Source organism: Camellia sinensis, chromosome 4 (assembly GCF_055761805.1).
Source record: "Camellia sinensis isolate YWXY chromosome 4, ASM5576180v1, whole genome shotgun sequence".
Classification (NCBI taxonomy): domain Eukaryota; kingdom Viridiplantae; phylum Streptophyta; class Magnoliopsida; order Ericales; family Theaceae; genus Camellia; species Camellia sinensis.
In genome coordinates this window covers 159,167,302-159,181,851 of record NC_138964.1, presented here as the reverse complement: position 1 = coordinate 159,181,851, position 14,550 = coordinate 159,167,302, and the positions used below count along the sequence as shown (strand labels likewise).

The 14,550-nt window shown below is 31.9% G+C and overlaps 2 protein-coding genes across 2 annotated transcripts; one reads left to right on the top strand and one right to left on the bottom strand.

The window, feature by feature from the left end:
* The first annotated feature begins 6,237 nt into the window (after positions 1 to 6,237).
* On the top strand, positions 6,238 to 8,551 carry LOC114314119 (uncharacterized). The gene is made up of 5 exons (XM_028260569.2): positions 6,238 to 6,371; positions 6,491 to 6,561; positions 6,868 to 6,976; positions 7,630 to 7,691; positions 8,105 to 8,551. The coding sequence occupies exons 1-5, from the start codon at positions 6,284 to 6,286 to the stop codon at positions 8,294 to 8,296; spliced, it is 522 nt and encodes a 173-aa protein (XP_028116370.2). The 5' UTR covers positions 6,238 to 6,283; the 3' UTR covers positions 8,297 to 8,551.
* A 4,046-nt stretch (positions 8,552 to 12,597) lies between these two features.
* Positions 12,598 to 14,255, bottom strand: LOC114314146 (UDP-glycosyltransferase 89B2). The gene has a single exon (XM_028260601.2). It carries the CDS (start codon positions 14,133 to 14,135, stop codon positions 12,717 to 12,719), a length of 1,419 nt encoding a protein of 472 aa, XP_028116402.2. The 5' UTR covers positions 14,136 to 14,255; the 3' UTR covers positions 12,598 to 12,716.
* Positions 14,256 to 14,550: the final 295 nt, after the last annotated feature.

Below are 14,550 nucleotides of genomic sequence, written 5' to 3'. Positions count from 1 at the left end.
GTAAGTAGAGCCTCCTGTTCAGCAACAGGGGTACAGATTAGGCTAGCTTTAGTGGTGATTGGAATGATTACTAGGATCAAAAGCATGGCATGGTAATGTAAACAAGTACAATCACAGTGATCTTGTTGCACGCATAACGAGTGTGCAAAGTAAAGATTTTGAATACAATTTTACATATTAATTGATATATTAATTAATATATTAATAATAATATGACATAATTTTATTGATTTTAAATCGTTGTAATTTATATAATAAATGAGATTTATAATTTTAAAATTATAATATTATAACATATATCGATATACTAATTAATATATCAATTAATAGCACCATTGAAAATTTTTATTAGCTTTGGAGTGCACATAGGTTATTAGTTTAGTGATTAAAATTATTTAAATCAATTTTAATTTATAAATAGGCTTACATGATTACAAACAATTAAAATTAAGTTTAAACGAAAAAAATATAAGCATCGATTTAAATTAGTGCCATCTCCTCTACCACCCAGCCGTTGCTGCAACTCTTCCACCACCACCATTGTTGCCACAATCATTTCACCACCTCCACCTTCACCTCCACCTCATCATTATCACAATCACTCCACTACCACCACTTTTGCTGCCAATCCACCATTGCCGCTTCTGCTACCATCATCTATATTTTGTTGGATCCATTTGTCTAACTCATATCTAATTCAATCAAATCCATTTAAAGTCATATACCAAAGTTTAAATTAAATTATTCTAAATATATAATCTATTTTCATTCGTTTAAATCGAATATTGATGTTTTTTGATTGAATATTGATTCTTTTTGCATATTTTTCTTTTCATTTTAATTTGTGAAGTTCTAAATTGTCTCCTTAGGTGGCTAGACACGTGCACATCATGCATTGTGGCAACCGCCGATTATTCCGGGCCACATGGCATCCTCTCCAATATTAATGAAATATGAAAATGATTTAGGGTTTTTTTGTTTTACCATGGATCCACCGTGGTGTTTTCAGGTACACCGGTTGAATAAATTTAATTACAATTGACACTGTTATCTATATTAATACAAAAATAATAGTATAAGCTCATTAACCCTGACTGTAAAATAATAGGGGGTTTGTATTGTTACTTGTGATTTGTTAGCGATTCAATGCATAACCACTTGCCCATGTTCTTCTCTATCTCTCTTCACCTTTGATCATGCCCTTCCTCTTTGAGAACTCTGCTTGCCAATCACCAGGGGTTCATACGTATGTACCAAAAATTGAAAAAATCAATTAAATTGATTGAATTGAATTAAATTGGTTTCAATTTAGTCTATTTTTTTAACAAAAATCAGTCTGTATTGTATTTTTAATTTAATTTTTTGCGATTTTCAGTTCAGTGTCGGTTCAAGCACATTGTGCACCGAACTAAACCGAAACCGACTACTTCAACATAAATTGTATTTATAATATATATATAATCTAATAATATAATAATATTAATAAGTATAATAAATTATTAACCTTAACTAATTAATTTTATCATATTTATAACCTAAGTTTGTAAATTCTTATTATATATACTCTTAACTCTAATTCATTATTATTGAAACCTTAGTATTTCTTAACTTCTTTTTTGTTTTTATTTTTGTTAATTTAGCAATTAAAAAGTATTTATTAAATGAATGGATTGGATATGTTTGAAATGGTGGACAAGTCACTAATTTAATAGTTTTATATAGATTAGTGATTATATTTAACAGTAACTCAAGTTCAGAGGTCCTAAACCGATGAAACCGCACCGAACCAAACCATTTTAATCGGTTCGGTTCGATACTATTTGATGAGATAAACGGTTTATATTGGTATTCAAAATAATAAAATCAATCTTATAAATTTGATAAATTTTTTTACTTAAATGCCGACTGTACCAAACCAATTACATCCCTATGTACCAAATAAAAGAAAGCAAAGCAACAATGAAAAAAAAAAAACAAAAACAAAAGAGAAAAATCCAAAATAAATAGAAAATATAGAAAATTAGTTATAAATTAATGGATTTCAAGTGATAATTGTACCTCCAACACATGTCTTACTTGTATCTGAACACATGTCTCATTTATACTCGATTGCAATTAATTTTTTTCTTTTTTCATATATATGATGTTTTAAAATAAAAAATGAAATTTTCTATTACAATCTTTTTCTATCATGCTAAGAAGTATTAAAAATATAAATAATAAAATTCTCTCTAATTCTAAGGTCTGTTTGTTTTGATAATTGAATTAAAGTAAAAAAGTTAACATTTTAGTTTTTTTAGATTATATCATTTTTCTATTTTTTTATACATTTTTTTAAAAAAATAAAAAAATTGACTTTGAGTTTACATTTCAAAGTAAGCCTAAATAACTTATATTTTTAGATGAATTAATCATCAATAATTTTAGAAAAATATCTCGTAACTCAAATTTTGTGGCTCAAAAGTGGCTCAAATGGCCAAAACACAAAATTTGAGTTACGTAGCATTGTCGATAATTTTAACATCATATTAAAGCAAAAAAAAAAAAAAAAAACGTGGCAGACCTTTCTAATAAATCATTGATTGTCAAAAGTAGAAGAATAATGATAGAAAATTTTAAAAGAAGAGCTTTAAAATGAGTTTTATTCAGGTGACAGTGTTTTGAGATGTTGGTAAAAAGTTGACTTTTGACTTTTTAGTTTAATATTTATTTATGGTGTCAAATCAAATTAAAATGACCAAAATACTCTTACCCAACATAAGAAATTTATTTTTTTTATTTTTTTGTCATAGGCCCTAATTTATAATATTACACTTACGTTTTTGACACTTCCCAAACCAATTTTGTTGCGTTTTTGGCACTTGTATTTTTGGATATTTTGTCAAAAAACATGACTTTTTATTTTGTTCCCAAATTGGCATAGTGATAAAAATAAAAAACAAAAAAGTTAACACACAGATCATATTATAGGGGGATTCAACTCAACAATTTTGTGCCTGTTTGGCAGAACTTAAAAGCAGCTTATTTCAGCTTTCAGCTTAATTTAAGCTATTTTGATGTGTTTGGTTTAGCTTATAGCTTATAGCTTATAACTTTTTGGAAGTCAGAAATCAGCTTATTCTTTGAGTGGAGCAGGAGATGCTTAATTTATAAGTCAGAAATCAACTTATGTTCATAGTTATAAGCTATAAGCTGTTTAGGCATAAGCTATAAGCACTTTCCCACAACTCTACCAAACAGGGCCTTTGATAAATTGGAATCCCACTATAAAATGGTATATATACTAATTTTTTTTGTTTTGTTTTATTTTATTTTTTACTGTCATTTCAATTGAACTCATTTTAGAGTTGGCATTTCCAAAAATGGAATTCTTTAGACTTTTAATTTTTGGTTGGTCAATCAGGGAATTGCCGCCTGCCACATTGCAAATGCAGAATGTGTCTGTCAATGTCATGGTACGGAATCTCAAAAAATATTATTATTCTAAGATTTTTATACAAAAAAATCTTTTATCAAAAATGTAAGCGACAGTTTTTTTTTTTGAAAACTGAAAAGCATTTGGATGAATTTTTTATTTAAAGAATGACAAACCAACCAAACAGCTTGAAATTCTTTATAAAATTTGTGTATGTATCTTCTTCTTTTTGTTTAAATTTGCATAGTTGTATGGCATTAGTATGTAATAGCACTTTTTCCCAAGTACTTAATTTAAAAATAAATAAATAGAAAATCTCAGTCAAAGCCAAATGAGACTCCCAAACCAAGATGAAACCGACTACGAGGAGTGAGGAGTTTCCGACTAAACAAAGAAAGTAGTATGAAATAAAGCACTCACTTCACACCTACGAAACACAAGTCCAAGCTTAAAGCCATGTAGCCTCCACTACTATAAGAAAATGTGCCATAGGAACGTGGGCAACTTTGAATTAATCTCTTCCATGTCTACTATCTTCGGAATTTAAGTGTTGTTTGGAATGTTCTAAATAAATATATTTTTTAATTTTTTATAAAAAAATATATAAAAAAATAGAGAGGAGATGTTGATTGAAGTGATTCAAAAAAGATAAAAAGATAAATAATATAGACTTATTTAATCTTCCCAAACAAGACCTTAATAGATGTAGCTCCCATTCATTTTAAGGGGTGTATTTGAGATGATTTAAATAAGTATATTTTTTTTACTTTTTATAAAAAGATATGTAAAAAAATAGATAAATGATATAACTTAAAAAAGATAAAAAATATACTTATATAACACACCACAAACAAGCTTTTAAAATTTGACTTCTCACTAGACGGAGAGAAGCATAGTTTGATCTAATTAGGAAATTTCACTCTACAATTTAAGTTTTAAATTTTGTTAGATCTCGTGTATAAGTCATTCATAAAGAAGGAAGAAAAAAGTATTCTAAGAGTTGTAGTCACAAAAACTAAAGAAAAAATCACCATGTTTAGTGAATTTTAAAATATTTTACGCAGTTTTTTTTTATTTTTTAAATATACCTAATTTAAATACACATAAAATGTATAATTTTTGTATTTTTTAATAAAAAATTCACCAAATACAAAAATATATAAAAATTCAATAAATTTTAGTATTTGGTTAATGAATTGTTTAAAGATTTCTATACAATTTTTTTCCTTTTTAAGTATATTAAGGTTAAGGGTTGGTTTGGAAAGTGGGTTGGCTTTTTGACTTTTTTTGGTTATTTTAGCATGGGCTAAAAAGCTTAGTTTGAGAAGGGCTTTTTGACTTTTTGACTTTTTTTGTGAGAGAAGAGTGTAATGATTATGGGTTGGATGTGATGTTTTGTTTGTTGTGGTTAAAATAGCCTATTTTGTCTTTTATGACTAAAATAGCCAAAAAAGTCCACAGGTATCTTCCCAAATGGAGCCTAAGTGACTCTAAATTTTTTTTTTTAAAAAATGACTAAAATATTTTAAAAAATCATTAAAAATATAAAAATACGAATTAAAACTCAAAAAAATATTTTTGGAATTGAAGACTGAACAAAATGAATATAATTATGAGATCAATCAGATTTTACAAATGCTCTACTCAATAGAGACTTACAAGATGAATGATTCAGATCAATGAAATTAGACCTTTGGTGGGACAACATTGGACTTTTTTTCGATCAGCCAACATTGAACTTGACTTCTTTCCAACGAGAAAAAAAAACCCTAATTTTACACTGTAGATTCAAATTCAAAAGGAAAAAAAAATGTAAACGCAACATTTTTCGTTTGCAATTTCTCTATCATGATTTTTTCAATTTTTATTTATTTATTTTTTTTTTATCACAACAAGATATGTTAGTAAAGATCATAATCCAACATATTAAGGTCTCATTTGGAAACATGCTAATAATTTTTTAACTTTTTAACTAAAATATGAACTAAAAAAAATTAGTATTTTTGAAATAACTTTTCGATTTTTTACGAAAAGATGTACAAAAAGTAGAGAAAAAAGAGAATTTTCAACTTTTTAGTATAAGTTATAGGCTTTTTGAATTTTTAAATAATTTTTTGACTTTTAGGCTAAAACATGTGTATCCGGAACGAGGCCTTAGACCTAAAATAAACTGATAATAAAATCACACATCTTAAAATGTCGTCGTTTTACTTTTAACTGAGCATTTTTATTCAAGGCCAAAAATTAGACTCACTTTTCAAGTCTAATAACGTGGCAATCAATTATAAGATATTAGAGATAACACTATCTCTTATATCTTCTGTAATTATCAACTAATCATATCACTTACACATAATTAAGTCTAGAAAATAATTTAAAAGTGAGTTTATATATCATTTTCTTAACTTTAAATATAGACAGTTGAATTATCACAACAAAATTAATATAAAGAGATTCAGTACAAAGAATACTCATCCTTTGTTTTGTATATTAAAACATTGACCACCAACCAAAACAAAAACTCTCCTCGTAGCGTGCATGGCGGCAGACAGGCGCAAAACACCCATATCTTCCATTCCACGCCACCAGAGAGCTCTTTTCCCTAACATTTTGAGCCAACCCATAAAAACCATTTTCAACTTTTCATCTCTTAGAACTTTGAACTCTGCTTTCCAATTTTGAGTTTCCCTAAGTATTGCATGTACCTCATAACCCATATTTTATATAGGAATGTGAATGTTAGAACCCTAGCTTTGACTTGAGTTTGGACTTTGAACTTTCTCTATAAAACCCCTCTTCTATTTCATATGTTTCCTCTCTTTTTGTTGTTGAACAACAAACATACTCAAAGAAGAAAGAATCGCCAAAATGGTGTCTAGAAGGTTTAGTAGCTTTGTACTTGGACTTGTGCTCTTGTTCCTAGCTCTGGTGGATTCTCTAGCATATACCCACCAAGGTAATTCGTTTTTTTTTTTTTTTTTTGTTTCCTTTTAATAAAGAAAAAGATTTTGTTAAGGAGTGTTCTATCTTACATGAAAATCTAATCAGTTATATATATTTTTTTACTTATTTTAGCAACCAAGAAAATCATGGCTAATGAAAATTCGTTCGTGAGACAAGAAGAGAGTCCCTCCACTATTGAAAAGGTATGATTATGGAGAAATTGCATATCATTATCAATAATTCAAAATAATTACACTTTTCATGGTAGTGTAAGTGAGATTGTCTCTCTTACCACAATTTTCACTTAACACCAGACACCCACCCCCATGCACCTCCATGAAAATTGGCAACTTAAACACAATTTTCCCTAGAATTAAATGAAATTGTCTTTAGACACGTAGTGTCGACAGTGTCAAGCACTGATAATATCATTTTTAATTGATTCTTGTGTCGTTGTCTATGTAATAACCTAGTATGTTCTAATTCTAAGGAAAACATTCATGTCACAGGAAAACTTTGTTGCTGAGAAAAGAAAATTTGCAGGAAGAAAAATGATTGAGAAAAAGGGCAAGGGGAAAGAGGAAGGCAAGAATGGAGAAGGATCTTCAAAGATTTCAGGTGCAAACAGCTCTGTTGGAAATTGTAGTAGTCTTGATGATCAAAAAGGGGAAGGACAGTTGAAAATAGAATGTAAAAAATTGAGTGTTAGAAGTAGTGTGAAAGTGGAGAAGATGGGAGATTTTGTGGCTTTCAGTGCTGACTATAATGTGCCAAAACCCCACCCACCTAAGAATAACTGATCAAGAAAGTGGAGATTGGGAGGTTTTTGTAGCTCTATTTTCTTTTTCTTTTTTTTGTTTCTATAGGATTTTCCTGAGAAAACTAGTGCGGATTATCATACTTGTATGTACGCAACAGAGATTTTAATGTTTAACAAAAAGAAATGTCATTCCTTGGTTATGTGGCGGATTTGTCTTCTGGAGAACTGATCAATAAAAAATATATATAAAAAAAAAACTAAATGGATGTTTTGGGTCGCTAAAACAATTCTTCTACTTATACAAAAACAAATAACAAAATAGGGCATAATCTGCACCTCTTGGGTTATGTCTGATTTTTGTGATTAATTTCTGTGTTTTTAGAGTTTTTCTTGCTAAAATAGCTGGTAGTTTGTTGGGTTATGTTCATAGCTGTGACCGAAGTAGAATATGGCAATAGGGGCAAAAGATGGGTTATGGGTTAAATTTGAATACTAGTTTGTTTGGATGCAGGACGGAATGTGAATGTTTCAAAGAAGCCCCTTGGAGCTTCAGAAGAGCACATGCATGATCAGGTCTCTCTCTCTCTCTCTCTCTCTCTCTCTCTCTCTCTCAGTTTTGTTGTTAGAGATTGAACACAAAAACAAAACATAAAATCGGACATAGAAAACGCATGAATTGACAATAAAAACGGAACTGTAGATAGAATCGGTTTCAATTTCTTCAAAAGAAAGTCATGGGTTGAATTTCAGAATTAAAAAAAAAACATATATATTGGATCTGGATAGTTAAAAAAAGCCCTTTCTTTTCGTTTTTTTTGGTCGACTTTCTTATTTAATTACTATATATATACATGCACATAATGTATTTGGCCCTCAATATTCTAGCATCACACTTTGTATGAGAGAATTGTGTGGTTCTATTATTGAATCGCATTATAAATTTCTCTTCTCTAAGCATTTGATCTTATTGTTTTCGTTTTCCACAGAATGATACAAACATGTCAAAGCCAAAGACTTTTCCAAAATTTCAATCTGAAAAGCTTGATGATCATCAGAACCCTATAGAGATTGAGAACATAATGAACAAAGATTACTCAGGAGCTGTTATCCCTCATCCCAAGCCTCCAATCAACAATTACCAGCCTTTGCATCATCATCAACACAAAGTGTTACCCTAAACTTGGTTTTGTACTTCACAATTTTGGCTCTGCAAGAAGAGAATGTTCCATGGTATAGAACTACTAACCATACTAGTTTTGTTTTTGGCTAGCTAAATAAAAAAATAAGATGTTACTGCAAGTGTTTTTGTTCTCACATGGGAGATATATATTGTGCGTGAATTACATGTGTTTATGTTGCGATTCTAACTCGTTCCACACTAGTAAAGTGAGAGCTTGTTCATGTGAATATAAGTCTCTTGGACATTATTCTTTTATATCAGCTTTCAAGGTGAATTCTATCAAATGGTTCTATATCATTTGGTATCAAAGTATGGGATAAGATGAGTTGAAATTTTATCGAATACTGGTAAGTGAATGAAACTTATGTTGAGTCTGGGATCATATGAGTTGCAGTTTTATCAAGGAGAAAAGTTAGGGATGATGAAATTTTTTTCATAAAAATGATCATGAAAGATTTATGATCCTTTGATTAGTGTGTGGTGCTTTATTCTAAGTGTAATTTAAGGGTCACAAAATTTTCATGATTATTTTCATGAAAAGTTTTTTCATGATACCTAACATTGCTGTTTATCAAGTACCGATAATTGAGTGAAACCGCCATTAAAGAAAAAAAGGTTCCCACGTCAAGCCTTATTTTCACAACACATGTTTACCTTGAGCAAGTTCTTTTTTTCCTTGCTAAAAACATAAACATAAATGTCGTGTGTGAAATGGAAACAAAGGGCTCCCATTTCCTTAAAATGAAATCTTGAAGAAGAGGATATCGATTTTTTTTTAGATGACACCTGATATCTTTGACATGTCCAAGCAGTATTTACATTTGCATTTAGAAAAGTGTATGAAACCAGAATAAACAATCAGAGTTTGTGCTAGATTCTAGACGTATAGCATATATTCAAAGCAGTATTTATATTTAGAAAATTCTATGAAACCAGAATAAGTAATGAAAATTTGTGTCAAATTTCAGGAATGAATCTGAGCCATTGATTCAAAATTTTAAGTAAATTGATGTTTTGGTGGATCTTAGGAGCAAAAGTCAGATGGCCTTGTCAATTATGCAAAGCATATATCGAAATTCGAAATTTGTCTGTCATACAAAGTTGCACATCAAAGCACTCATTTAACAAATTGGTTTATTTTTGCAGAATTGGGAAGTTTGTGTAACTTATTAGGCTATGATGCCATCTTATATTATGCTCTAATACTATTTTTTGGGGGTTAAAATTAAGTTATTATGTGTTAAATAAAGCAATTTTATCCCAAAAAGACTCTCTAACGGCATGCCAAAAAATGATATTGACACATGATTTGGTAATGTCATTTTTGCCAGTTAAACTCATTTGAGAGAAATTTTTTATTTAATGTTCTGGATGCAAGATATCCAACAGATTAATAATTTGAATGTGTTAAAATAACATTTACATTGTTAAAACAATATTATAAAACATGTCAAATTATAACAATGACATGACAATGAGCACGGAAATTGTTCTTAAAAATATTTATAAAACTATCCATTTAATAGGGTACTTGTACAACATCGACGTGATTCACTTTAGCCTCCGTTTGGGAAGTGGGTTGGCTTTTTAGCTTTTTGACTTTTTTGGCTATTTTAGCCTGGGCTAAAAAACTTGGTTTGAGAAGGACTTTTTGGCTTTTTGGCTTTTTTGACTTTTTTTGTGAGAGAAGAGTGTAATGATTATGGGTTGGATGTGATGTTTTGTTTATTATGGCTAAAATAGCCTATTTTGTTTTTTATGGCTAAAATAGCCAAAAAAAGCCCAACCAACTTCTTCCCAAACGGTGCCTTAATAAATTTGCAGATAAAATTATTGATGCCTGTGGGCTAAGGTTGTGTTTGGCATGTCTCACTACAACAAAAACATACTTTAGTGGCACTACACTAGTGGCATATTTTTAGAAAATGCCACAAAAAATGATATTTAGTGGCACGTTTTTGAAAAATGTCACAAAACGACAAACATAAAAGGCTCTAGTGACATTTCAATGAACAAGTGTCACAAAACTACAACAAAAACATACTTTACTGGCACTACACTAGTGGCATATTTTTAGAAAATGCCACAAAAATGATATTTAGTGGCACGCTTTTTAAAAATGCCACAAAACGACAAACATAAAAGGCTTTAGTGACATTTCAATGAGCAAGTGTCACAACACTACAACAAAAATATATTTTAGTGACACCATACTAGTGGCATGTTCTTAAAAAATGTCACAAAAAGAATATTTGGTGGCATTTTTTAGAAAAATTTCATAGAGCCACAAACATACAAGGCTCTAGTGGCATTTCAATTAAAAAAAGTGTCACTTCACTACAACAAAAATGTCACTACAGCAAATTTACACTTTAGTGACACTACACTAGTAGCATGTTTTTAGAAAATGCCACAAAAATAAAAATTGGCACTAAATGTTTTAGAAAAATGCCATAGAACCACAAAACATATAAGGCTCAAGTGACATTTCAATAAAGAAATGTCACATCAATTTTATGACATTTTATAAAATAATGACACAAAAAATTATGTTCGTGACATTTACCAACAAATGTCACTAAACTTTAGTTGCAATGGCATTTTTTAAAAAATGTCAGGACACTAGGTAGGTGCAAATTACTTTTTATGGCACTTAGGTGAAAAGTGTCATAAAAAAATATTTTATAGCATTTTGAGAAATGCCACTAAGCCAAAAACTTTCCAAGCTTATAATGACATTTTTGAAAAAACAAAAAATGCCAATATATTTTCTAAAATTTTAAAATGCAATAAATGATTAAAAATAAATGAATTAAACTCAATACACACTACAGGAAAAATCATATTCGGCGACTAAATTTCCTGACCAAAAAAATTTGGTCGCTGAAAGTATAGCTTTCAGCGACCAAAACAGCATTAGTTGCCAAAAGTAAAGCTTTTTGGTGCCAAAAAAAAATTTAGTAGCCAAAAGTCTACAATTGGCGACTAAAAAATAAGTTTAGTCGCCAAAAGTGGTCATTTTTAGCGAGGGAGAACTAAAATCCTAAGGTGGGAATAAAATTTTTTGGTGACCAAAATTTTGGTAGCTGAAAGTGCATCTTCGGCAACCAAATCCGATTTTGGTCGACAAAACTTAAGTTTTTTAGCAACTAAAAAAAAATTAGTAGCCAAAAGTATAGAATTGGCGCCAAAAGTGGTCTTTTTTTTTTTATTTTGCTAGTAAATAGTTTATTTTACATAAATTATGTTCAATAAAATAATTATGTTTATACATATACTTTTATATTAATATGGATGTATGTACTATATAAATAATATATGTTGCATATATAATCATGTGGTGGTATAGAGGTGTAATGGGAAGAGTATGGTGTATAAGGTTTATGGTGTGGAAGGTTGGCGGTTCGAGTCTCCGCAAGAGCAGATCAAATTGTTCTACAACGAATTATCGTCATGAATGGCACTTGATAGCGTCACGAATAGTGCCTACCATGACATTAAAGTGTCACTGAAAGGTTTTAGTCTTAATGGTGTAATGACACTTACAAGTGTCACTAACTCTTTTTTTAATGGCGCTTGATAGTGCCACAAATAATATCTACCATGATATTAAAATGTCATTGAAAGTTTTCAGCCATGATGGTGCAGTGACACTTGCAAGTATCTACCGTGGCACTCGTATCTACCGTGGCACCGGTAGAAGTGGCACTTGTTCAAAATGCTACAAGACCAAAAAAATGTCATTAGAAGAATAGTTTTGTGACACTTTCAAATGTCACTAAACTAAGAAAATGTTGTAGTGTCTATTTGGATTAAAATAGTCATACACGATAAAATTGATTATTTTTGTCAAATTAGATAAAATGTCACATTCAAAATATAATCATTTCATTTTTTCTCTCATAAAAGTTAAAAAAGTCAAAAGCTTATTACAAATGAGACTTTTTTGTTTCAAGTTAAAATAGTCAAAAAGCTAAATCACATCTCAAATATAGGCTAAGGCCTCATTTGGCGACATCATTTTTTAGTCAAAAAGTCACTAAAAAAATTCAAAAAGTCAACAACATATATCAAAAAATCAAAAATTTTATTTTCTCTACTTTTTGCACATTTTTTTATGAAAAATTAAAAAGTCATCCTAAATATACGAATTTTTTTTTATATTAAATTAAAAAATTACTAAAAAAATATGTTTCCAAACGACCCTATGTCTACATAGCAACTGTGATTTTTACAAAATGGTCAATAAAATTATAAAATTACTGTATTTCATGCACCTAAAGGAATAATCTTACAAGATTTTCCATAAAGCTGGATCTTTGCTTGTTAAATGTCATTACAACAACCCATTCAAAATTTTAAAACTATTGCACCAAAAACAAACAAAAAAAAATCAAAAACTATTCTTGTGTAAATTACTAGCTTTTATTAAGCTCTCGAAGCTGCTTAACTAACTCATCTAAATCTCTGGTTGAGCTTCCTCCTTTCACTGCATTCCACGCCGCGTCACACAGCTTCTGAACTCGGCTTCTCTCAGGCAGAGTCCCGCTCACTGACTCGGCCAGCAACCGAGTCAACTCGTCCAAGTCCGGAACATTTTTGGGCCCCCCTTCACAAACGCGAACCGCCACACCAAGTTGATCCACCAGCAACTTGACATCGGTGAATTGGTCAGCCGCCAACGGCCAAGCGAGCATCAACACGCCGGCAGCCACCCCCTCCAATACCGAGTTCCACCCACAATGACTCACAAATGCGCCCACCGCTCGGTGACTCAGTATCGCCACTTGTGGGGCCCACCCCCTGATTATCAAACCTCTACCTTCCACACGATCTTCGAAGCCATCCGGAATCAAACCAATATCACCTGCCCCGTGTCCTTGATTGACTGCCTTGCCACACCAAATGAAATGGACCCCACTCTGCTTTAGCGCAGCCGCTAGTACTTCCGTTTGCTGACTTGTCAACCCGAGACGACTCCCAAAGCACACGTAGACAACCGAGTCATCCGCCTTCCCATCAAGCCACGTCATTACCTCGTGAGCTGGCACCGCACTGGACCCACCGCGGTCAGTGGGTCCCACTTCATCGGGTGGTGGCAGCAAGGGTCCGAGTGCCCAAACCCGGTCGTGACCCATTTCTTTCTTCACGTGATCGATGTAAACCCGTTCCAACTCAGTGAACGAGTTGAACACGACGCCCCAACTCAGGTTATTAGCCAACATACAATTTCTAAGAAATTCATGTTCTGGATCTCCTTCGTTGAAATTACGGCAATAGGGGATTATTTGCCACCAGGGGTATTTCGGAGTATTCGGAATTTCCGGGAAAGAAATCAGAGAATTCTCATTGGTCGGATCATCGCTCTTCGGTAGGTTGCGCCACAGGGAATTAGAAACCGAGGCCGTGAAAGCTGCGGAAGGCCAGAAAGTGACACGTGGCACGCCGAGATGGACGGCGAGGTCTTGTGTCCAGCCGAGAAAGAAATCAGATACGATCGCCACAGGGGGGTTAGGGTGGGATTTGAACCATTGGAGGATAGGATCGTGTAGTTCGGCGGAGGAGCGTACTACGGTGGGGAGGCGGAGATGTGGAGGATCAGGAGGAGAGAGAAGCAAGAGTTTGACGGCGGAGGAGGGATGGCGGGAGAGGAGGGGGTGGAGGAGAGGGAGGTGGGTGGGGGGGATTAAGACGGTGACGGTGAGGTGGCGCGTGAGGAAGAGGTGAGTGAGGTCGAGAAGGGGGATGATGTGACCCGGCGCTGGGAAAGGGTAGACGAGGATGTGTACACCGCCGGCGCCTCCGTCCACGGCGGCGGAGGAGTTGGGCTGAGACATTTTATTAGTAGTGGTTTTGTTTTCACTGAAACAATGCAGGTGCTTATTTATTTTTAAAGTCAGATTGACTGGATTCGCTGATTCGTTGTGGTTGATTTTGAAGCTTTGGTGACTGTTTGTTGGGTCGAGTTTTTGCGTCATGCCTTACGACAAATGGGTTATGAATAAATAAAAAAATAAAATAAAATAAAACGATTACGTGATTCAAATAAATTAATAATCGAAGAAATGAATAAGTTAGCTTTTTTTTTTTTTTCTAGTTGCTAAAATAAACCTAAGGCTGCTACTTCTGATCCATAATCTAAATATTATTTTGATAATTTAAATAGTTTATTTTATAAGATTTTTTTACGTATATCATTTATGAAAAAAATTAAATTAATTTAACAATTATAATATTTTTATTTTATTAGTA